At 63.0% G+C, this 23,670-nt stretch overlaps 1 protein-coding gene across 1 annotated transcript; it reads right to left on the reverse strand.

Moving 5' to 3' along the window:
• Window positions 1–969: 969 nt before the first annotated feature.
• RTN4R (reticulon 4 receptor) lies at window positions 970–23,442 on the reverse strand. The gene is made up of 2 exons (XM_054592648.1): window positions 23,381–23,442; window positions 970–2,529 (listed from the first exon to the last, which is right to left on the reverse strand). The coding sequence occupies exons 1-2, from the start codon at window positions 23,400–23,402 to the stop codon at window positions 1,121–1,123; spliced, it is 1,431 nt and encodes a 476-aa protein (XP_054448623.1). The 5' UTR covers window positions 23,403–23,442; the 3' UTR covers window positions 970–1,120.
• Between the last annotated feature and the right edge of the window lie 228 nt (window positions 23,443–23,670).

The following is a 23,670-nucleotide window of genomic DNA, read 5'->3' on the forward strand; positions in this document are numbered from 1 at the left end:
GTTCCGTGTTTTCCTCCTCCCTTCTCCCCGGGCGCTGCCCAAGGAGGGTAGGGGAGCCTCCAACACGTGTCCCCTCTCCCTTTTCTTTCTGAGTCCTTACCACCCAGGCCTTGAGGAAACGTGTGTGCATATTTTTGCTTGTGCTGTGTGTGCATGCACGTGTGTGTCCGCGTGCGGGCCCTGCCTGTGGGTGTTGTGTGTGCACATGTGTGGGCAGGGGTATGCAGACCCACGTGGGCTGGTGTCTGGGGTGTGCTGTGGTGTAAGTGCAGGTGCCTCGGGCACACGCCTGTGCAGGTATGACGGCAGGTATGGTGCATGACCACAGGCAGAGGTACAGGGGTGCACACAGCCCAGGCCCCTAAAGGGAGGGAGCTGGCCTCACGCCTCCGCCCTCAGCCCACCTGCACAAGATCCTTCTGGGAACACTCCAAGCCACATGGGAGCTGGGGGGCGAATGGGGCGAGGCTGGTTGGGGTGGAAGACTGGGACCTCCAGGGACCTCATGTGGTGCCAGAGCAAATGTCCCCACAAAGGCAGCCACAGCCAGCTCCCCTGGTGGATGTGTGGTTTGTGCTGGACACACACCTCTCGCTGGATGCTGTCGTCAGCCCAGCATGGCTGGGGGGTGGGCAGGGGCACCATGCGTCCCTGGTGACCACCTTGGTTGCTGCTGGGCGGGGGTGGCCAGAGCTGCCCACAATCCGGACCACACCACTCGTGTGGGTGGAACCTCCTTTCCGTCTTGGGGCCTCGGGTGGCTGTGGCTGCGGCAGGGCCACACCTCCAGGGCCCACCTCGCCTCTCACTGCCCACAGCACCCACAGCCTGAGAGGCCACAGCTGAAAAAAGAGCTCTTTATTCCACATTGCCCAATATTTTTACACAAGTAAAATAAAATGCATATTTCTCTATCCCGCAGTCCGGGCGGGAGGCGGTGTTCTGGAACAAACACGGCCACTGCTCCCTGTAAACATGATGGAGTGGAAATGGGGTGGGTGGGTGGAAGGCGTCCATCAGGGACGGCACCTGCTCCCCGGTGCTGGCTGCAGCGTGGAGGGGACCCCGTATGTACACACACCTGGCTAGTGAGAAAGGCCTGGCTCTCGATCGGGGCTGGTCAGCAGGGTCCCAGCACAGTCCACAGCACCAGTGCAAGGCCAAGGGGGGCGAGGCCGCAGGTGAGGCCAGGAAGGGCGCCTGAGCCCTCTGCGTCGGCAGCACCGCCGCCCCCGGTGCCCCCGCTGCCCGCCTGGCCCAGACGGCACTGGCTGCGAGTACGGTTCTTCCGGGAACAGCCTGGCCTCCGGCGAGGCCCCACGGTGGGGGGTCCCGGTGGCTCAGAGCCCTGGGGCCGCAGTGCGGTTAGCGGGGGCTCAGCGGAACCCGGCAGGGCCCCAAAGGGGGAGTCATTGATGTGCCTCGGGCCAGAGCCGTTGCCGGGAGGGCCATCGCCGGACGGTACACGCCCTTTGAGCGCATTGCCCGCTGAGGCTGGGCTGCCGGCCTCCAGCACCGAGGCCTTGTCTGCAGCTTCCGGCTGGCAGCACTTAGGAAGCCCCAGCAGCTGCTCGTCGGTAGGCCCGCCAGTCCAGATGGGACGGGAAGGCCCAGCAGGCACGGCGCAGCCTTCTAGGTCGGTGGCCGCCAGGCGCTTGAGGTCTCGGCCAGCCAGGTGTCGGGGCAGGCTGCAGGGCAGCTCGGACGAGGAGCCCCGGAACTGCTGCAGCCAGGCCCAGAGCGGGCGGGCCCGGCAGTCGCACACCCAGGGGTTGTCGTTGAGCCGCAGGTACTGCAGGGCACGGAGGGGTGCCAGGACCTCCGCGGGCAGGGCCGAGAGGTTGTTGGCAAACAGGTAGAGCGTCATGAGGCGGCCAAGGTCGCGGAAGGCGTGTGGGTGCACGCGCGCCACGCGGTTCTGGTGCAGCAGGAGGCGGTCGAGGCTGTGCAGGCCCCGGAAGGCGCGCTCGGGTACACTGGGGATGCGGTTGCCGTGCAGGAAGAGGTGCGTCAGGTTGCCCAGGTCTCGGAAGGCGTCATCCGGCAGTGCCTGCAGCCCGTTGTCCTGCAGGTAGAGATACTGCAGGGCAGCCAGGCCACGGAACAGGCCGGGGCCCAGCTCCTGCAGGCCACAGCGGTCCAGGTGCAGGGTGTGCAGGCGGCCCAGGCCATGGAAAGTGGTGGGGTCCACGGCCCGTAGCTGTGCGTTGTCGCTGAGGTCCAGCTGCTCCAGGAGGGTCAGGCCGGCGAAGGCGGTGGCGTCAATGCGGGACAGCGCGTTCGAGTGCAGCCACAGGATGGTGAGGTTGCGGCAGGCACGGAAGCCAGCCGCCGGCACGTGTGCAATGCGGTTGCCGTGCAGGAAGATGCGCTGGCTGGCCGCCGGGATGTCGGTGGGCACGGCCTGGAGGCCCTGCTGCGGGCAGCTGGTGGTTACCTTGGGCTCATTGTAGCACACGCAGGCTCCCGGGCACGGAGCTGCCACCTGCCATGCCTGCAGCCACAGCACCCAGGCCAGTAGCTGGCTCCCTGTGGGCAGAGGAGAAGGCAGTTAGCTGGCAGGGAGCCCCATGAGGTGGGGGTTGTGCTGGAACCAGGCCGCCCCAGGACATGCTGCCACCCCTGGAGGCTCAGGTGCTGGGAACCCTGCCCTACCTGCCACGTGAAAGCTGTTGCACCAAAACCTGCTGGGAGAATCACACACGCCCTGGAAGCAGGCAGGGCCTTGGTGCTGGAGGCCGACCTTCCAACCTCAGCCGGAAACGTGCTCAGGGAACTTGGGCTGTCCGGCGACAGCCCTCCCGGCAACACCTCTGGCCTGAGGCACGCCAACGACTCCCCCTTTGGGGTCCTGCCTGGCTCAGCTGAGCCCCCACTAACTGCACCAAGGCCCCAGGGCTCTGAGCCACCAGGGCCCTGAGCCACCAGGGCCCCGCCCCCACGGGCCCTGGCCAGAGGCCGGGCTGTTCCAGCCCGAAACCCTGCCTGCCAATGCCCCACACCACCCTGCGCAGAGCCCCAGCACGCGAGCCGGCATGACCGCAGCCCCGCCGCTCGGGTTAGCCGGGTCCTGGCAGAGGCCTCCCAGGAGGGTCGCTCACACCTGCAGACACCTTCTTGGGACTCACGCTAGCACAGTCCCCGGGGCTTTCCCACTGTCCCTTTGGCCCCAGCACTGTCCCTGGCCCCAGCGGCCCACAAGCTAGGCTGGGAGAGAGGCTCTCGGCAAACACTCGAGGGCCAGGCTGGCAGGGCTCCTGCAGAGCAGCTCTGAGCTGAGGCCCATGCCCAGGCCTGCCAGGCAGTCCGCTGCTGGGCCTTCTGCGGCTACAGGGGTGGGGCGCTGTGGCTCAGACCGTGTGCCCTGCCCAGGCTACGGGCCATGCTCAGGCCCCGGGCGGCCCCAACTCTGAGGAGGCCTCACCACCGCAGCTCTAAGGAGGAAACTGCAGGTGCCTCGGCGGGGCCGGGAGCTGCAGGCTCCAGGGACTCTCCTGCAGGGGCCTGGGGTCCCACCAACAGGCCCCGAGCAATTCACTGTCACGATCCGGAGGCTGGACATCTGAGGGCAGGCAGGTCCATGGCTCTGAAGGGCGAGTCCCCTCAGGCAGTCTGTTCCCTCCTCCGCACAGACTCACAGCCGCTCAGGGAGCTTCCTGCCTTGGCATGAAACACCTCCTGTAGCCTCCTCCCCGCAGCCTCATTCGCTGTTTGATCTCTTCCCCAGGCAAGAAGCTTACTCCTCACCAGCCCAACAATCTTTGCACAATCCCAGTCGCCCTCAACCCTCCCATCAGACACGCTCTCAGGGGTCCCACTCCAGCCTCAGGTGGCTACGCCCCTATTCCTCCTCCTCCATTGAGGGGCCAGACACACCTGGGGCCTCGCTGGTGACTACACCAGGCAGGAGCCCCTCCTGAGGCGAGGCAGCCCTGGTCTCATCAGGAGGGACACACAATTCTAAGCTCAGTGCCCATCTGCCCACTGTGAGCGCTCCCGACTTTGAGTGCTGCAAGTTCTTTCTGCCTCTAGGAGTGAGTCTATTAAAATGTGAATACCCCTGGGAAGGTTACGGCTTATCAGCTAACATTTGAGTTATCAGCTAACACCTTCACTGACAGCAAACACCTTCCTCGGCAGCTAGCTAAGAGCGGGATTCTGCAGGCATAAGCTGGCTAGGTGCTGGGATGGGGCCGGAGGAAGAAGAGGACCCAGGCTAGCTTTCTCCACCTTAACCATGGCCTTGGGGTGTCCCACCCATGCTGCGTCCTCCCTGCCTGGGCTGGTCCAGATGCTCACCCTAAGCTCAGACCCCAGCAGGCTGGCGTGTGCAGTAATCACAAGGGTGTGCCCTCCCAGACTCTGGTGGTCCCCAGGTCCTGCATGCCCCCTCCCTGCAGTCTGGGGACCTCCTCTCCCCCCTGTTGGCTGCAGGGGACATGGCAGCCCCAGGACGGGGATGCAGAGAGGCAGGCCGGGTCCAGAACCCCCCAAGCCCTGGGTATCCCTCCTGGGCTGGCCATGCGTGGGAGGCTGAGAGGGGCATTTCTTCGGCAGTTGTTCTATTTATACTGCTGACATCCTCCCTGGCTCTCTCCTCACGGGGCCTCCTCGGGAAGTCAGGCCTCATTATGCTAGCCCCCACCAGCATCTCACCTGCTGCCAGGGGAGGTAACTGTGCTAGGAAAACAGCACTTCCTGTCTTTGAGACCCAGGGTGTGTGAGTGGGGGGGTGGGGTGGCGCCCCAGATACTCACCGGGCCAGGCTCTGATCCTACCTCAGCAGCACCGAGGGCGGGTCCCGCCATGACTATGCCATGCCACCAACTACACCACGCCACAGAGCAGGCCGCACCACAGACCGCCTGTGTCCCCAGCTCCCCATCGTGACCAAGCCTGCCACCTCACCGAGCCAGAGACATTACTGTCGCACAGTGTCTCGTGGCTCCCGGGCCTGCAGCTTTCGTTCAGGAGCTAGGTCGGTGTCAGGTTCAGCTGACTTCACTGGAAATGGGGGCCGGCTGCTCAGTCAGACCTCCAGCCCGCGCCAGCCTGGCCCCCAGGAGCCTGTGAGCTTGGGGCTACACCTGCTCTGAGAATGCCCCAGGCGAGGTTCTGGGGCTTGGCCGAGCCCCCGTGGGTGGGGGTAGTTGGCAGAGCAGCCGAGTGGCTCAGTCCTGCCAGGAAGCGGGTGTCAGGCAGAAAGACACGGTTCCATTCCCGCTGAGCCAACTGGTTTTCGGAAACCAACTTCTGAGGTGCGGTCCCTCGGCATGGGTCCCGCAGTCAGTGCAAGAGCCGGCGGTGGGCTCTCTCCCCGCGCAGCCACAGTAATTGGCTCCAGCCCAGTCCCCCTTGGGGCCTGCCCGCTGGTCTCCATGGCAACCCCTCTGCTGAGCAAGCAGAAGGGGGCATCTTTTTTATGAGCTATTCAAACCCAAACTTTGCAGAGTGGGTTCAAATTCATAGCAGGGGCCCTGGGGACCCCGGAGACCAAGCCAGGTAATGGGAGGGCATCCCTTGACCCCACCCCAGGGGCTGGACCCAGTCACTCACCTGACCCCTCCAACGCCCACTGTGGACTGCAGCCCCTCCCAGCCCTAAAAAACCTCCGCTGCACCGTCTCCCCACCTTCCCCATCCCGTTCTCCCACCTGTCCCCTCAGCCTCTGCCTTCGCCCTGACCCCCATCTCCCTGGCCTCTGCAGGCCCCGGAGCCCGGCCTCTCTGGCTCCTAGGCCTGCGCCCTTGCTGCTCCCCTCGCCCAGCAGAGGCCCCAGGCCACGCCCCACCCCGCCGGACCCTGGCTGCAGCCGGGTCGCCCACCCACCCTCAGCCGCATCACCCACCTGTGCCCAGCCTCACTGTGTCTCCGTCCTCAGTGAGCACCAGCGCCAGCCTGCCTGCGGCGCACGTGGTGGGAAAACAGCCCTGCTGTGGCTCGGCCCGGCGGGCACGGAGACCACGGCGCGCGCACGGAGACTACGGCGCACACCGGCAACCAGCGCACAGCACACCCTCGAGGCCCCTGTCACCGTCATGGCCCCACCCCAGGCCGCCAGGCCACCTGAGCTACACACAAACCCAAACCAGCCCCTCTCCTGCTACCGCAAAGCCTGTTCTCTCTCCTCGGGCCTCAGCACAGCACCCTGCACACGGAGCGGCTCCTGCCTTAGCCCGGGTCTGGCTCAGAAACGGTGGGCGCAAGGGCCATGGTTGGGGAGGACTGGCCGCTCTTGCCTGGGGTGGGTAGGACAGACACTGGATACTAGTTGCAGCCTTTCCTGTCCGGGCAACCAAACGGGGCAGAAATGACAGCCAAGGAGGTCACAGAGCCAACGCCCCAGGAGCCTGGGGGGCGTCAGGCCTGGGCGCGCCCCACGGGACACCCGCACTGCCCACCCTGCCCAGCTCCTGTGCAGCAAGGGACGTAGGTTCCCCTTCATGGTCACTGTGTTGGGACAGGGAAGATGGGAACCTGGCAAGGAACAGAGAGGAGGGAGGAGAGGAGGAAGAGGGAGGGGAACCAGGAGGGGCGGGAAACTCTGGGGACGGACCACCAGGTGCAGGAGCCAGCGGTCGTCGGGAGGCAGTGGCTGAGGTCAGCAGCTCAGGAGTAGGGATAGCAGGCACGGGGGAGGTGTCTTTGGTGCGCGTCCTGGTCCCCACCACGCCAGGGGCCCCCCAACCTGAGCTGAGGTGCGCAGGGGCACAGCTCCCCTGAGGTCCCGTGAGGATGCGTCTGCCCCTACCCAGCGAGGCCACAGGGCTGGAGCCGAGGGTCCCGGAACACTGGTTCCGCGCCCTTGGGCTTCGAGGCTCCCATACTGCAGTGGGGTCGCAGAGACTCCCACCTCCCACCTCGGGGGCTGTTACCAGGGTCCACCAGCTGGTATAAAAGGTGTGAGTCCAAGCTGCATAAGAAGCAATTTTCAGTATCATGAGCCCATTTTACAGATTAGGAAACTGAGGCAATGAGTAGTTAGGCCCGGACCTGCTCCCACTGGGCCAGGTCCAGGAGGCAAGGTGGGAGGGGGAAGGAGCTCCGATGCATCAGCCCAAGCCTGGAGAGTGGCTACCGTGTGACCTCAGCAGGGACGGGGCCCAGGCTGTGAGGACGTGGACAGCTGCCAGGGCACGTGGCTCCCCCTGTGCCATTGGTGGCTGGGGGGGCATTCCCAGGGAGCCTCTGAGCTGCTGCCTGCCCCACTCCACCCCAGGAGGCTGAGATCAGTAGGCTGAGGAGGGGCTGGGCAGCTATGGTCCCTCCTCACACAGGGTGGTCAGTCCACATGGGATCCGCTCGAATACCAAGAACATCCCTTACAGGGTCACGTCACAGACCGCAGTTACAAGGCAGAACAGGAGGCCACAGCTCAGCACACCAAGGCCAGAAATAGCTCCAGGCGGGGGCGGAGCCAGCGGAGTCCACATGCCGCAGAGGGTCCGGGCGGGCAGCGCTGCGCCCGCACCCCTCCCCTCTGCCTGCTCTCCCCCGCCGCCCCCCTCCCGCCGCCAGCCCTCCACCAACCAGGGGCTCCCCCACCTATCCTCTGTCTTCCATCTGTACCCCATCTTCACTCGTTTCTCACACTCCCCCTCTACCTTCCATTTGTCCTGGGGCCCACAGACAGGCACAGGGGCAACGGCGTTTCCCAGGCCCCTTCCCCAGCGCCAGGAGGGGGCAGCCCACCCTTGAAGGGGTGTGGCGAACACCCTGCTGCCCATTGTGCCCTCGTCAATCTTTTCAGGGCAGCGGCCCCCGGGGAGGGCCAGGTCCAAACGGCCTTGCTGGGCAGTGAAGGGTTAAGGCTCCCCCACCCCCACCTTACCCATCAGCCTCACCTCAAACCCAAGCTCCATTCTCCCTCAAAATTTCCGGTCCATACAGCACCTGGAAGGGCAACCCAGGGCCCCTTTCAAGTCAAGGAAGCTGAGGTCTGCAGGGTGGGGCCTGGCCCACCAGAGAGCTGGAGGCCGAGGGAATGCCCTGTGCCTGGGGCCTTGCCCTCCTGTAACCCGCACCTGCTCTGCAAACTGCATCAAGTGATACACTGGGCGCTGCGGGCCTGAGACCAGGACACAGGCCTTGGCTTGTGAAAGTTGTGATCCAGGCATAGGAGGCCCACAGACGGTCACCCTATCATGTGGCATGTGCTGCACGGGGAATCGAAGGTGCCACAGAACACCACCTGGCTCCAGACACCAGGGAATGCCAAGGGAGGGGTCCAGGCAGACGGGCTGATGATCAGGATCCTTGGCCTGGAGGCTTGGATAGGGCTGGGCTTCTGGCCTGGACGGCTCTGGAGCCCTGCCCTGCCCAGCCCACCCATCTCCACATGCCCGCCTGCCTGGGTCCCCACCCAGGGACCCCCATGCTAGGGGTCGAACGCCAGCATCTGGGGGCTCTGTCCAGCTGGAAATCCATCCCCCTTGACCCCCTCCAGAGACTTAGCCAGCATCCTTGCCATTTCGCCAGGACACCCACAAGCACCTGCTGCCTAATTACCTGGAGAACTCTGCTTCCTCAACCCGTTCATCACAGTCCCCTGGCTAATTGATTCCAACGGCCATCACAGGCCTGGGCTCCCAGAGAACACTAATGAAGAGCCGGCTGGTGGCCGACATGCCCCTGCCCAGGGGGCTCAGGGAAGGGGCACTGCTGCCCCCCTCCCACGTGCCCGCCCTGACCCCTTCCCACCACCTGCTCCTGTGCAGGACTGAGTGCCTGGCCTGGCAGTGCCTGTGGTGCTGGGCTGCCTTCCTCCCCCACCCGTCCCTCCTCTTCCCAGGACCCTGCATCTGCCACTCACACAAAGCTGATGTTCTTTTGAGCATCAGCTGCCTACAGAGCAAAGTGCAGGGGCACACTATCAGGATGCACACAGTAGGAACGCATACTTGGGGTGTACACTGTAGGAATGCACACTCGGGGTGCATAGTATAGGAGTACACTCTTGGGCCTTCAGTTGCTGAGGCCTGGGTGGCTCAGGGCACAGGGGTGAGTCATTGAACAGCAGAGGGCTAGCTAGCGTGAGGCTGGGCAAACCGGGGAGCCCCTCCCAGGAACCAAGGCCGGTGGAGGAGAGGACAGGAGGGCAGAGCCCCACGTGCCCTCAGCACTTGTCAGACAATCACCGACAGGCAGGCAGACAGCCTCTTTTTGAGCCAGATTTATTCTGCTATGACAAGACAAGTGCATGTCTTGGGAGGCCCTTGCCTCTCTGCCTTCCGGGGCCAGCCCCAGTCTGGAGGGGCAGTCGGGTGGCGGCCCACCTGCGCTGTCTCAGAAGAGCCGAGCTCTCATAAACACCAGCCCGGGGAGGCTCGGGCCTCTGCGAAGGGTTTCACATTCTGCAGGGAGCCCGGGGATCCGAAACTGAGCTGCAGTGGTGAGCGTGGAACAGCGCCTGCTGAGACCGCGGAGAAGCCCAGTGTGCGCTGGTGAGCGTCATGGGATCCAGTGCGTTCCGGGGGATCGGGCAGTGACCGACCCTCCTCAGCCTGAGATTCTCCTACTTGAGTCACCACCAGGCAAGGCCAGGGTGCCATGGTCAGGTGGCCAAATTGTAACCCGTCAGAGCCTATGGGCCCTTGTGCCCCTTGTTGCACTAGCATCCGGCGAACCAGCCCACGGGCCGCTGCCTGTCTTGGTGGATAACCTGTTGTGGGCAGGTGGCCCTGCCTGTGTGCTTACTGTGGCTGCTCCAGTGCTACCCCAGCGGAGTGGAACGGCCCAACACACCCCGTGGCCCACAGGGCTGAAATTACTTAGTATTTGGCCATTTGGAAAAATAGTTTGCCGACCTGGCTTGTGATGGGAGCATGGTGAGCACCTGCCGCCTGTGGGTGTTGCTGCTTCCCCCCTCCCCCCCGGCCTCACGGAGGTCCCTCAAACCCCCGCGTGATGAAAGGAAACCCAGGGCTAGAGGAGGCTGCGGTGCGGCTGAGACCACACAGCTGGAAGGGACAGAGCCTGGCAGCGTCGCATGGGGCTGGAGTGGGGCGAGGAGAGAAGGCGGGCCTGAAACAGCAAGCGGGTCAACAGAAGAACAATTATTTTGCTAAGGAGGCTGTCAGGAGGCTGGCCATCAAACACTCACAGAAGAGGATGACTTAAAGCCCAGAACAGAGCTGGCCGTGAGGAGCGGGTGTCACCGGGCACACGGAGGCAGGGAGGAGGGTGGCACTTCAGGGAGATGTGCCTGCAGGGAGGAAGTTCTGCGGGGGCGGGGGGGCTCGGGCCACAACCCTCCATGCCAACCCAGCACCCCCCGCAGGGTAATGTGCCCTCCTCTGGGGGCCCTGCAGCCAGGCAGCCCTGAGGGGCGTTCATGGACTGCCCAGCATCACCCTGTCTGTTCGGGCTGGGAGGAGGAGGAGCGGCTGGTCGGTTCTGATGCGCTTCCCAGGTTGACGGGACCGACCCATGTAAGTACGAAGATGGGGTGACTTGGCCTAGGGAAGGAGAGAGGCACTGCAGGGTGGGGTCTCCTTGGAATCGGGCTTCCCAAGCCATCCCACGGGCCCACAGCCAGGGTCTTGAATGGAAAGTGAACCGTGGAGGCATTGCATCAGCCCTGTGCAAGGCCCTGGGCTCACAGGCTGCCAGGGGCCCACTTGGAACGCAGCCAGCCTCACACGCGGGCAGGGAGCCCCAGAGGCGAGTGAACGGTGGGCCGGGGCCGGGTGGCCACCAGACGTTCCTGAGCAGAGCAGTGGCCCAGGGACACCCCATTCCAACGTCCGTGCCCTGATGCTGCAGAGCGGCTCCTTAGCTGAGCCTGTCTCCTGTCAGCCCACCGTCAGACCCCCGGGGCAGGGCAGGAAGGAAGGGGAGAAATGGGACCTTGGCCTCCCTGGGAATGCAGGGAGGCTCCCCTTGTTCCAAAGTTTCACCACATCCCACAGCACACTGATTGGTGGCTGTCAGCGCCACTCCTCAAGCATGGCAGTGAGGCTTAGAGAGGTTAGGTGACCACAGGGCACCAGCGAGGCCGGGGACAGGGTCCCAGACTCCACCCCCACAGTCCCAGGAGACCAGAGCAGGCCCCGAGTCCCAGAGACGCACAGAGCAGGAAGGGGCAACTGGCCCCCACCCTTGCAGCGGGCCAGCAGGCTGTGGGGTCCCTGATGCCCACAGTGCCCTGTCCTCTGTCCAAGGCCCACGTCTCCTGCTCCATGGGCTGCTGAGGCAGGCCCCGGGGTCCGGCAGCTTTGGGCTCGGATGTGAGCTCTGTGTCCCTTCCTGAGCAGCCAGGGAAGCTGCCCACATGCTCTGAGTGTTTCCTGAGTGATGTGAGGATGGCGGCGGTCGGCTTCTGCTTCCCTGAGGCCCCAGGGTGCCTCCAGCCTGGAAGCCCCACGAGACACCCACACCTGGGCCCAGAGTTCTGCCTCTGCAGAGGCCAGCGGGGGCCTCTGCTGGTCTGACATGGCCAGCCCTGTCTCAGGTGAGTGAGACCCACCCCAGGTCCAGAGACAGCATCCCGGAGCCACGCTGACGGCCCGCTTCCGGCCGCCGCAGCCTGGCCTGACAGCCCTGATTCATCCAGGAGAGGCTGTGACAGGGAAGGAGGCGGGCACCGCAGCCAGGCTGAGCTACAGCTCGCCTGGAGCTGCCTCCCCGCCACCAGCGGGCTCAGCCTCAGTGGAGAGCAGACTCGCTGCAGACAGGCCCGGAGCCCAGGGCCGCTGCCTGTCTCGCCTCACGAGAGCGCCCTGTCTGCACTCAGCATCGAGTCAGGCTGCTGCTCGGGCAGCACTGGCATGCTCGTTGGCCCACTTCCCTGCCCTCCCACGGCCCGTGTGGGAGATGCATGCGTCCCTCAGACCCACGATGATGGGGAAGTGTACGTGCTGAGCGGGGCAAGGAGCAGGGCGTCGGGGCGGCTGCCCTGAAGAAACACCCAGAGAAATGGTCTCGCCTGCAGTGGCTCTCGCTGGGTCGCCCAAATCCTACGTCAACAAGCCCAGCTCTCAGCAGAGCATCCAATCCCCTTTAGTGCTTCCCTACCAAGTGCAACCAGGAAATCAGGTGTCAAAAGGCACCAATGGAGACAAGAGGCAAAAATGGCTCTAAAGGAAGCAGAGGCAGCGCGGGGACCAGACGCAAGTTAGAAAAATCTAGTCAGAGCCCTTGCAAGGATAGAAGAGGATTTAAAACAAGAACAGGGTGCTATGAACAAGGAGCCATCGGAAAACAAGAAGAGTGCCTGGAAGTTAAAAATAGAATTGCTAAAATAAAAAAAAAAATCAATAGAAGTGTTGGAAAGCAAGGTCAAGGAAGTCTTAGAGAAAGAAAAACAAAAAAAAAAAAAAGAAAGAAAGAAAGAAAGAGGGGAAAGGATGATGATTTTCAGAAGACAAATACATAGGTCCAACATCTCTCTTATTGGGAGTTTCAGAAAGAGAAAATAGAGGAGAAAAAAATTATCAAAGAAATAATACCAGAAAATCTCCCAGAGCAGAAGACCTGGCCCTCCACTGGGCAAGTGCCTAGCACAACAAATGACATTCACCATGTGACTTCAGGCATCTGAAGGTCAAGAGAGTCCTGAACACCCTGAGAAAAAGCAACGTGGCCTCAGATTTCTCCACGCACACTGAGTGCCAATTTGTTCATTCCTGTGGCTTCACAGCTGTGAGCGGAACCCATTTCCAATGTGGAATTCTGGACCAGGCCGATGCCACTTGAGTAGATTTGCTGACATTCAAGGACTCAGAATGATTCTTCACTGTGTTTTCCTTAGAGAGTTTCTTGGGGGTGTGCTTCAGCTAAAACAGAACATAAACTCTGAAGGAGGAAAGCAAAAGGTTCAAGAAACATTGGGTGATGACGGGAAGTCAGCTGCCAGGGGTCCATAGCTCTCTGGCCCATGTGAAGAAAACCAGTAGAATGCCTGACGTGGAGAAGAGGAAGCCCATTAGGGTGGCAGATGAAACAAGAGGAAAAAAAGACAAAGTCAACCGTAAACTCCAGGAAAAACAAAAGGCCATACAAGAATGGTAAGGTCACCAAAATACCCCTCTGTGGCTGGGCGGCAAAGAGCATTTATTTATGTGACTGGGGTTAAGAAACACCAGCTATGAATTTAGCTGACGTTAGAAAGACGCTGGGGAAGATGCTGAAGAAGAGGGAGCTGGGGTCGGGGCCATGGAAACGTGAAGGGGACCGCTTGGAAAAGCAAGGAACAAGCACACGCAGCTGCATCCCGGGACTGCAGACTGATTGTCCAGACCGGCCTCTGAGGGCTGGGGGCAGGTTTTAACTTTGAACAAGACATGGTTGACCACAGCGTTGTCTTTCTAAAAAGCCTGCATGTTTGGCAATGAAATCTCAGAGACAGAGATAAATAGAAAGAAGAAAATGAAGTGCATGTGTCAGAAGGCAGAGATGAACATGGGTCAGAAGTAGGTGTCTTCAAGATGCAGGAGAAAGCGGGGCTCTGGGAGGTCCAGCAGAGCTTGACCTGGTGTCCGGGGCAGGGACAAGGCTCTTCAGCTCCTGCCCAGCCAAGGGTGGCTGAGGATGCCCCCAGAACCCAGGGACGCTCCAGGCTCTTGGCTCCAGAAGCCTCAGCAACCCAGACACCTGACGGGGCAGCTTCCAGCTGGGAAATCCACCTGTGTGCTCAGGTGTCCACAGCTCTGCTGCCACCAGGCGGCCACCTCTCCTGACCCCTCTTAACCTCTACCCTGATCCCACCCTCTAGATTCGAGCCCCCTCCCCCACGCTGAGGACCCTCAGGAGCAGGGGGTCTGGTGGATAAGCCCAGCAGGGGGCCTCTTGCATTTGAGGCCCCCGGGAGCGTTCAGCCTGGCCACGGCCGGCCGAGCACAGACAAGCTCCCTTTGGCTTCTCTGAGAGGCCTAATCACATCTCTGCAACCAAACCCACGGCACGCAGGCAGGGGCGACGTGAATAAGTAATTGCTCTTTTATTAACAAGTGATAAATTATTCCTATATGATTGTGTGTGATTACTCTTCCTTATTTGAAATCAATTTGGGATGGAAATTGTTGGCGGCTTCTCACCATCGAGGGTGGGAGAGGAAGGCGCCGCTGCCTCCTGGAAAACAGGTCAGTGTATTTCGGCTGCTTCCTGCGGCTGCTGCTGTGCCTGGCACTCCTCGGGCAGCAGGAGGGGTCGGCTGCCCTGCGGGTGGGGCCAGGGCGGGTGGCCTCATTTTGTCCGCATTTGCCCTGGGGATGCGGGAGAGGTCAGTGCAGGTACCCCAGCATGGTCTCCCCAAACCCTGCACCTGCTGGAAGCTCCAAAAGAAGCTAGGCCCACCCCCCACCCCACAGACCCAGGGCACTGATGCCCCTGGGGCCAAGGATCAGGCAGGAGGAAGGGCTCCCGAAGCCCAAGGCCTTGCTGGGGACCACCACGGGCATGGATAGCCATGGCCGGCCACCTGCAGGCCACATTATTCTATTCTGTCCCCGCGGAGCCCGAGGACCAGGGCAGCTGGACTTTTTACCCAGCCGAGGACCCTGCTGGCCTCTCCTACCTCCCTGCCCAGGCCAACCAGGGCTTGGCTTTATTAAGCCTGAAAAGGCATTTGCCTTTTTCCTAAAAATTTTCCCAATGATTTCACAACACCCTGCCCCCATCCCCATTCCTCCTCCAGCTCAACACAGGAGGGTCCTCAGCGTGAGCCCAGGCCCAGGTCAAACAGACCTGGTCCCCTGCCCAGTGTGGTGCCCAGCCCACCGTGGGTGTTCCATACACGCTTGGCACATGAATGCAGGAAATGCCCACCTCTGCGGGCAAGTTGCAGACGTTTCAAGCCCGTGAGAGGCAGCATTGTCCGAGGATGTCCGGGCCCAGGAGAGTCCCTGGGGTGCTGGTCAGGTGACTAGGGTTAACGAGGTCCTGGGGTGTGGCCCCCAATGGGATCGGAGCCCTTAGAAGAGCCGCGGGACCTGGTTTTCGGGCCATCCCTGTGAGGGCCCAGAGGGAAGGCGGCTGCCTGCAAGCCAGTTAGAGAGCCCTCACCAGAGCCCGACTCTGCGGCGCCCTGCTCTCCGACTCCCAGCCTCCAGAGCTGTGAGAAAATGATTTCTGTTGTTTAAGCCACCCAGTCTGTGGTATTTTGTTATGACAGCCTGCTGATTAATATAACTCCTTTCTTAAAAACGTGCTATATTTTTCCAAATTTTCTCTCAGGATAATGCACACAAACCAGTGAAATCAGAAGTGCTTGCCGTTTGTTCCGTTTGGTCTCGTGTGCTGATGCTGGACAGACGGAACAAATGGCACAAACTCGGCCCTGGGAAGGGCGAGTGAGGCTATGTCAGCAGCAGGACCCCCTTCCGGGTGTCCCGTGCCGTGGGGTCCCTGCCCAGGGCTCCGCCTTGGTGGGGAATCAGGCAGGTCTCCCAGAACCTCATGGAACCACTGCCTCAGCTGCCGAACAGAGGTGACAAGACCCAGCTCACCGGGGGTGGAGAGGCCACACAGCTCATGTGGGCGGGCGCACAGTGGGTGCACGGGAAATGCCCGGCCCACCCACCTTGGGGGAGCATCTAAGGGCTGCTTCGTATTGCTCCCAGCAGGGACCACTCTCTCCTCTGAGAGAGGGGAGGTCAAGTCACAGCTAGAAAGGGCCTGCGGTGCCTGATGCAGCCTCACGCTGGTTAGGCCCCGGCCCCAACAGGAGCACTGGGCCTTGCCTTCGCTCAGGGAGACCCCTCTGAAATGCCCTCCTTATTCCCAGAAACACCCCCTTCGGAGGGCTCTCCTCCCCAGAACCCCCCCACACCACCCCTCAGAGGGGGGACCCTTCCAAACCTGCCCCCCTCCCACACCGCAGCCCTGCCGAGGCGCCCGTCCTCAGGCCCGCCCCAAACACTGGACTCCGCCATGATGGGGCCGTGGGGGCGGAGCGGGGGCAGGGCACAAGCAGAGCCGCTCAGTGTGGCTGCGGTCATGGCCCATGGGCTCCCACCACAGGGCAGCGAAGGACATCAGCGAGGCCCGAGGGGTCCTGCGTGAGTGATATGCAGGGGGGTCTTGACCTGGCCTGGGCCTCAGGGCAACGTGGGGATAGTGGGCACGCTGCTGGCCCCCTGGGCCGTTGCCGCAGCATGAAGGTCTGCGGCCCCCACCCCACCCCCTCGCCTGCCTGAGGAACAGATGCCCCCTCCCCCAGGCCCCTGGTCACTGAGGAGGATGGTCACACCTATATCAGGCTGCGTTAAGGAGGCGGAGTTGGGGGGGGACAGGAAGCCACAGCTCAGGGAGGGCTCCTTAGGGACGCTCGCACACACCCCGCCACCACCCACCTCAGGCCAGCCCAGGGCTCAGGCCGAGGCTCAGGCAGCAGGTGAAGAATGGAGTCCATTAGGGCCACCATCTGTCTCGGGCATGATAGGTCCTCTTGGTGACATCCGGGAGGTATGTAGATAGAATATCTTTATGGGGAGAGTTTTTCTTTTGCCAATTTTCAAACAGGAAGCCAAACACTTGTCACACCTGTCCCCGTGTCAGCCTCTGCCTGACAGGAATTGGGGCTGAGGCAGGGAGATGAAAGACAGCCTGGACACGGCCGCTGGGCAGGAGCCACGGCCACGCTGCCCGGAGCACGCACCGCGCGGTGGGCTGGTCCCTGCTGGGGCTGGGCGGGCGGGAGCAGCCGCCACACCGGCCACCTGGTCCAAGGTCCCCACCCCCTCCCTCTGCTATCCCCTGGGCCCCCTCAAGCTCCTCATCTGTCCCCACCCCCTCCTCTCCCTGCACAGGCCAGGCCGGGCCCAGCCCAGGAGCACCCGCCGCTCCGCGCTGTGCAGTGGGCTGTCCCGGAGCCTCCAAACTCCTGCCCCTCCAGGGAGCCCCTCCCTCTTAGAGAGCAGCTCCAGCACCAAAGACTGAGGGGCACTGTGGCCTTGGGGACAGGCAGGCCTCAAGGTCCTCACCACCCTGCTGGCACCCACACAGCACTTCTCTCTTCTGGGGACCTCATCGGCTTTGGGGTGTCTCCCTGGGATCTGGGAGGCCTTTGGCATGCAAGGTGTCTCAAGAATCTAGGGGACTCAGCCGTGGAACACAGCAATGGCCTGAAAATAACGCGAGAAAGCATTTGTCGAGAGAATGGAGGCAGAAGTGAGTGACCTTCCAGGACCTGTCTAGAGCTCGCCCAAGCCCCACCCTGAGTGTGTACCCCGGCCAATCCCCGCAGGGGCGGAAAGGGCCCTCCCCAGCAGACGACGGTGGAGGATCACCTGCCAGGCCGTACTCAGGAACCACATCCCATGCCCTTCTCAGCCTCTCCATCAGTTCCCATTGTGTGGGAAAGGCCACCCATGTGCCGGGGTAGTGGATGCTCACGGATGCTCCGTGCACCAGGGGGTCAGTGACAGCCTGCTGCTTTTTCCGTTGACCTGAGAGTCTTAGCCTGGGCCCCCAAGGAGGCCTACCAGCCTGGTCCCCACCAGGCTCACTGGCCACCATCCTGGACGGCCTCATCCCTCAGGGAGCTCCGGTTGCTGGGCAGGGGCATGTCAGCCCGCTCTGTGCTCGCTGAGGACAAGGGCCGGGGCTGAGTGTGTCCTGGGAGAGCAGGGAGCCTCACCAGCGCGCATGGAGAGACGCAGACTGTGGAGGGCACAGGGGAAGGAAGTTGGCAGGGCTCTGGGAAGAGAGGGGTGGGCACGAGGGCCACTCCCAGGTTCCCGGCTGGGGTGCTCTGCGGGGGCAGGCGGGAGAGCTGGACGCAGCCCTTCCTGTGTGACCTGGGCCCCACAGCCCTCCCGGGGTTGCTCCAAAGGGACACCCAGTGTGTCCTGGTGGTTGGCCAGTTTGGCCTTTCTCTGGAATTCTGCTTCCAGCCACAAGTTTGGAGATGGGAGGTGGTTGTGGGCTGGAGGCCACACCCAAAGGGTAAGTGTCCCACCCTCGAGCTGCCCAGACCCACCCTGCCCAAGGGATGGGCTGGAAAATGGGCTGCCCTCCCCTGGCAGCGCAAGGCTGGTGCAGAGAATGGTGGTGTGGCAGCCCCCACACAGCCCTGGCTCCCTGTGCTCAGTCTCCACTTAGGCTGGACGCGCCTACTGTGTGCCAGGAGCTGCCACAGGACGCCTGGCGCCAGCCTCCCGCCCCCGCCGGTCCTGACAACAGCCGTCCCCCACCGCCCCCCCGCCCCCCAAGCCTAGCAACCCACATGCCTCGGACTTGGAGCACGTTCCCACCCACGGAGGCACTGAGTCGGTCAGCAGCTGTAGATTACGAATGAGGCCTCTGGTGACCAGGAAAGAGCGGTGCTGCCCAAGGTCACACAGCAAGCCGACATGGCACAGGCTGATCCAACGGCTGCCCAGACTTGGAGGGGAGACTGCTGGCAGGTCCCCGAGCCTGCCCCATCTGGGCCCTGGCAGCAGGTAAATAAAGGCAACATCTCAACAAGGTCACAGGGCCTGGCTGGGACAGACCGAGGACACGGTGTTGGGCCCAGGTACATGAGGGGCAATCCGAGAGGGCTCCCGGGGGGAGGTGAGGGCCCCGGAGCCCCGCCTTGGCCTGAGCCCCTCGGCACTCCACCCTCTTCCTCGACGGGCCCCTTACCGGCTTCAGCCTCAGCCTGACATTTCCCGTGACATTTGCTGCAAAAAAATAGAGTCATAAACCCAAAGGTTAAATTTGCACATTGCCTCACGCTGCCAGGAGGAGCGTGGCCCCCCCCACACCGGGTCCCGTGGCTGCAGGGTGTGTGGAAGATGGCCCACCCATTCCGGGTGCCTTTGCTGGGGGCTCCAAGGCCCCTTCACAGTCGCTCAGAGGTACCTTAGTCACTGTTTCCCCGAATGAATTCCTGGGTGCACCAGGCTGCACAGTGTTGCGTAGGGGTCCACCAGGGGCCCCCTTCCCACCCTGCTCGCAGACCCAATGCCCTGAGACACCCTGTGGCACAAGGAGCTCTGTCAGCACTACTTAACCCAGCTGGTCGCAAATCTGCTTGACAAAAAAACCCCTGTTCACTTCCCACCAACATTCCATGGCACCTCAATTCCATGGAGTGTGATCTGTGGTGGCCAGTTAGGGGCGCCCTGGTGCAGACCACAGAGCAGAGGAGCCCTCCCGGGGCACTGAGCAGGCTGTCTGAACCGACTCCCGACACCCCAGCCCGTCCACCCAGGCTCCCTGCGTCACCAGCGGCCCGGCCCCGCCCGTCAGGCCCACCCGGCCTCTGCCCAGGCAGCACCTCCCCACGGCCCCTCTGGCACGTCTGCCCCTGCCCTGCCTGTCAGCTGCACCTCCCGGGCCCGGCTGCCCTGTCCTGTGTGTGTATGGTGGGGGCAAGAAGCTGTGGGAGGGCGCCTGATGGCTCCTCCTCCCTTCTCCCCCGTAGGAGCAAGGCTGCGGGCCCACGTGGAGACAGGGCCGTCCGGACAGCTGCAGGGCGAAGGCAGAGGCTGAGAGAAGGGGGCAGGAGAGAGGTGGCGGGACGTGCAGGAGCTGGAATCCTGATCAATATGGTCACATACACGCTCATTACCAGCGAGAACCGCAGAGCCCACCCTGGAAAGGTTGGGAGGGGTCAGGCCCCTGGGAGGGGGATCTCACCACACCTCCGGGGAACCTGATGGGGTCTGCATGTGCGGCATGGGTCTCCCCACATCCGGCTACGCACCCACGGGCAGTGTGAGAGGCCGAGGCAAAGCCAGATAAATAATGGCGCGTCCTCAGGAAGGGGCTCTGCACGCACCGCTAAACCCATGATGCACAAGAATAGTTCCCGATGTGCAAAATGTTTAAAATACAGTGACAAAAGAAGAAACTGCCGCACAGAACACCCGTATGGTGGGACTTGGTGGGCCCACGCACTCCAGTGACGGTGCAGGGAGAGGCAGGGGGTGTGGACGGTGTGCCTGTCCTCTGGCTAGGCTTCCATTTGCAGCTCCATGACCATCTGTCCTTTACAGAGCTCAGTCCTATAAACTCGGGAGGCCAGAGGCCACATTCCTTTAATTGCCTGGCTCAGGGTAGGGGTGGACAGTCCAAGAACAAATGAATGAACGATTAAATGAATGGATAAGTAAATGAGAGAATGAATGGGTATCTGGGTGAGCAAGCAGTGTCTGGGACTGGGCCGCTTGAGGGTGCAGAAGCAGCCAGGCCACAGGGCAGGGGACACTGAGGGGTGCAGAGGCTGCAGAGGCCGGGCCCTCTGCATGTCTGGGTACAGCTGGGGGTGGGGCAGCCAGGCAGGCTCCTGCAGACCTTGAGGCTCAGGTCCCGGGTGGCCACAGAGGGTCAGACAGCCCTGCCTGGAAGGGTGGGGGGAGGGGAGGGGGTCATCAGTCAGGGCCCACCTGCGGGGGGCGTGGGGCAGCACGAACGTGTGGATCAGGCGCAATCAAGGGCCCTCAGTCCGCCCACAGTCACTGACACGCTCATTCCCTCGCACACCATTCACTCATTCAGTAAATTCACTCATCCGTCACTGAATCCTTCCTTGTGCTCCGTCCTCCCGACCCCTCTCCAGATGCACAGACCAGGGCTTCAAGGAGGCTTTCTGGCCACAGGCCCAGGAGGGCAGGAACCTCCTCCTTGGTGGGGTGGGCTCCTTCCGCCTCCACCAGCCAGGACCCTCCTGGTGCTGCACCAGCTGCCAGAAATGGCTATGCTACAAAGCCATGAATTCAAGGCCGGGGCAGGGAGCAAGGGGGGCCCCAATGTCTGTGGGCCCGGGGGCAGCAGAGGGAAGGTGCGGGGGTCAGACAGCCTGGGGGGCACAGCAGCACAGGCCTCGGCTGGCCCTCCACCTCCCGGGACCGCAGGGCCCCAGAGCCCCAGTGTGTCCCACAGGCCGTCTCTCTCGTCAAGACGCACTGGGCCGGCTGCCTTCCCTCGGCCTCTCCCTTCAGGGAGGGGGCCAGTCCTGACTGCAGGGCCCCAGCTGACCATTAGGCCTCACACACAGAGAAATTGAGGCTCCGGGCCTCTGCAGGCCCCAGCTGGTGAGGGGCAGAGCAGAGACGCTGGTCCAGCTTGGGGAGCATGTAGGGAGGTAGCCACCTCTCATCTCAACAGTGCCCTCTCCCTGCCTGGCCCCCTACTCGCCCACCCCCCCCAACTCCCCTGTGACCCGTAGGGGCCTTCACTTCCCGATCTGCAAATGGGTAGGTGGGAGGGGTCTGTTGGCATTCCTATGTGGGAATGGCTGGGGCGGGGGGGGGGGGACAGTGGTCTTTTTGGGTATTTTGAACATAGAAGGCCTGGGTCAGAACTCAGTGGGGGCCTTGGCCTTGAAGGGCCTCTAACAACCCTGAAGGGATCCCAACTTCTGGCCCATGTTGCACGTGAGGAGACTGAGGCACAGGGGCGTGAACTGTGCCACCAAGGTCATACCCCCCCCACGGGTGGCAGGGTCAAGACCCAATCCAGGCTGTCGTTCTCCCGCCATCCCACACCCTGGAGCCAGGGACCGCCACCTGTCTGTCCTCGAGTGGGAGCTTGCTTCTTCCTCACTCCGACCAGAGGGGGAGGGGCGCGGGCACCCGCTGTACAGAGGGAAAGGCAGGCTCAGACAAAGGGAAGTGGCAGCCTCCCTGCCTGCTCGATCACGGGTCCCACCCGCACACACCTTGGAAGTGACTGGCTTGTCCCCATTCTACAGACAAGGACACTGATGGTGGAAGAGGAGCAGGCAGAGGACTGAGCCCTGGCAGGGGGTTCTGTTGACCGCAGCGAGAGCGAGTCACCGACGCCCTTATCCCAGCGTCCCACACAGCTCCTGAGGCAGGTGGCACACCATGGAGCCCCTCACCATGGAGACACCGCGGCACTGGGGTCAAAGCCTCCCTAAGGTCACCCTGGGTCAGCCGTGGGGCAGGCCCATACCTACACCCAGCCGAGCTGAGCGGCAGTCACTGCTGAGCATGCCAGGGAGTCTGGCCAATTTGTCCCTGTGTTGACCTCCAGATTTGAAATGGACCTTTCCTGTCCAGGTGGGCCCCAGCCCCCACCGGCCACCGCTGCCCCAGCATGGGGGAAAGGGAGGAGTGCCCGGGCACCCTGTCACCTCACACCCTGGGCTGTGCGCTGAACGAGGCCCCCACGCATTCCCAGGGCCTCCGCTACAGATTCGGGCAGAACCTGGCCACAGCCCACCTGGGCACACAGGGCACCTGCACCCAGAGGCCAAGAGACGCATGCTGATGCGTCCACAGGCGCGCACGGTCATGCATGCAGACACACATGTTCAGATGCATACTGAGTTACACACACACAGAGGCCTGCCGGGCAGGGAAGGGGAGACTCCTGGACATGGAGGTTGGTGGACAGAGGTGGGTCCAGGACCTTGTAGCCGTTTTCTCACCTCCTCAGTCTGTGAGCGCCAGCTGTCCATAGCCTCCCCCTCAACACATGTGCGTGTAGGTGCAGGAGTGGGTTCTGCTCAGGGGCCCTGGCATGTGCCAATGTGGAAATCACAACAAGCATGCTATGTGCATGTGTGTATGGCCGTGGGCATGCAGGCGGGGGCGAGGATGCAGTTGTGCGCCCACAGCATGTGTGCACATGCACACTGGGGCAGCCTGGCATGCGTGTGCACACGCGGTGTGCAAGTGGACAGCCCTTGTAGACACGTGCACGTGCAAGGAAACGTGTGTGCAGCCTGCGGCATTGTGGACACCAGCAGGGCAGCCCATGGGGGAACCATGGCAGGGGACGCAGTTGGGTCCCCAGCCCCCACTCTGGGGGCCTCATCCCAGGTAGTGGGAGGGGCCCCATGAAGGCTTCCAGGGATGGGGTGCTGTGAGCCCCCCAGCAGAGCCCCGCAAGGGCCCCGTTGGCTGCGGATGCGGGGTGCCGGGCTGCCTCCTCTCATCGCTCGCCCCCTGAAGGGGCAGCGCAGGGCTAACCCCGCACCCCACGCCCTCTGCCGTTGCCAACGCCCCCATTCATCGCGCTGCAGCCTGACCCCAGAGACAGGAGAGGTCCAGAGCTGAGTCCGCGGGGCAAGGGTGGAGGAGGCCGTCTCCTCCACCCTTGCTCGGTACCCACGTTTCTGCAAACCTGCTCATTAACCCCTTCGCGGCCAGAGTGCTTCAAGGCTAGACCGCGCCCTTCCTGTCGGCAGCCCCCACCCCAGCCCCGGACCGGCGTCGGAGGCCATCCGGATCCGCTACCTCCCGCTCCGCCGCCGCCGCCGCCAACTTTCCCGGGAAGCGGCAACTTTTCCTGCAGCCGCGGGCTCCGCCCTCCCGGAGCCGGGCACCCGCGGCCCCAGTCGGCGCGGCACTGCGGTGGCCCTCACCGCCGCCTCTGACCCTGCTTCCTGTCTGTGCAGCCGGGACCCGCCCTGCAGCTCCGACAGTCTCCCCAACCCCAGCGCCCCACCCAGCGGCCCGCTCGGGCGCAGCGCGGCGCTCACCTCTGCCGGACGCTTTCTTCATCGTCGGGGTCGGGCAGGGTGCGTCGAGGACCGAAAGTCGCTTCGGGGCCGGCGCCCGTCTTCCCGCGGCCGGGTCCGCATCCAGGCGCCGCCGCTCCGGCCCGGCCCCGGCCCGGCCGCGGGACGAGGCTGGGCGCGCTCCTCTCCGCCAGTCGGATGAACTGGCGGGGCCGCGGCGCGGAGGGCGAGGGCGGCGGCGACGTGGGTCGGGAGCGGATGAATGTTTTATGGGATCATGTGGTCTGACGCGCGAGGAACCCGCCCGGTAC

The sequence above is a fragment of the Pteronotus mesoamericanus genome, unplaced genomic scaffold (assembly GCF_021234165.1).
Source record: "Pteronotus mesoamericanus isolate MK-2021 breed Mesoamerican mustached bat unplaced genomic scaffold, CSHL_Meso_final scaffold_371, whole genome shotgun sequence".
Taxonomy (NCBI): Eukaryota; Metazoa; Chordata; class Mammalia; order Chiroptera; family Mormoopidae; genus Pteronotus; species Pteronotus mesoamericanus.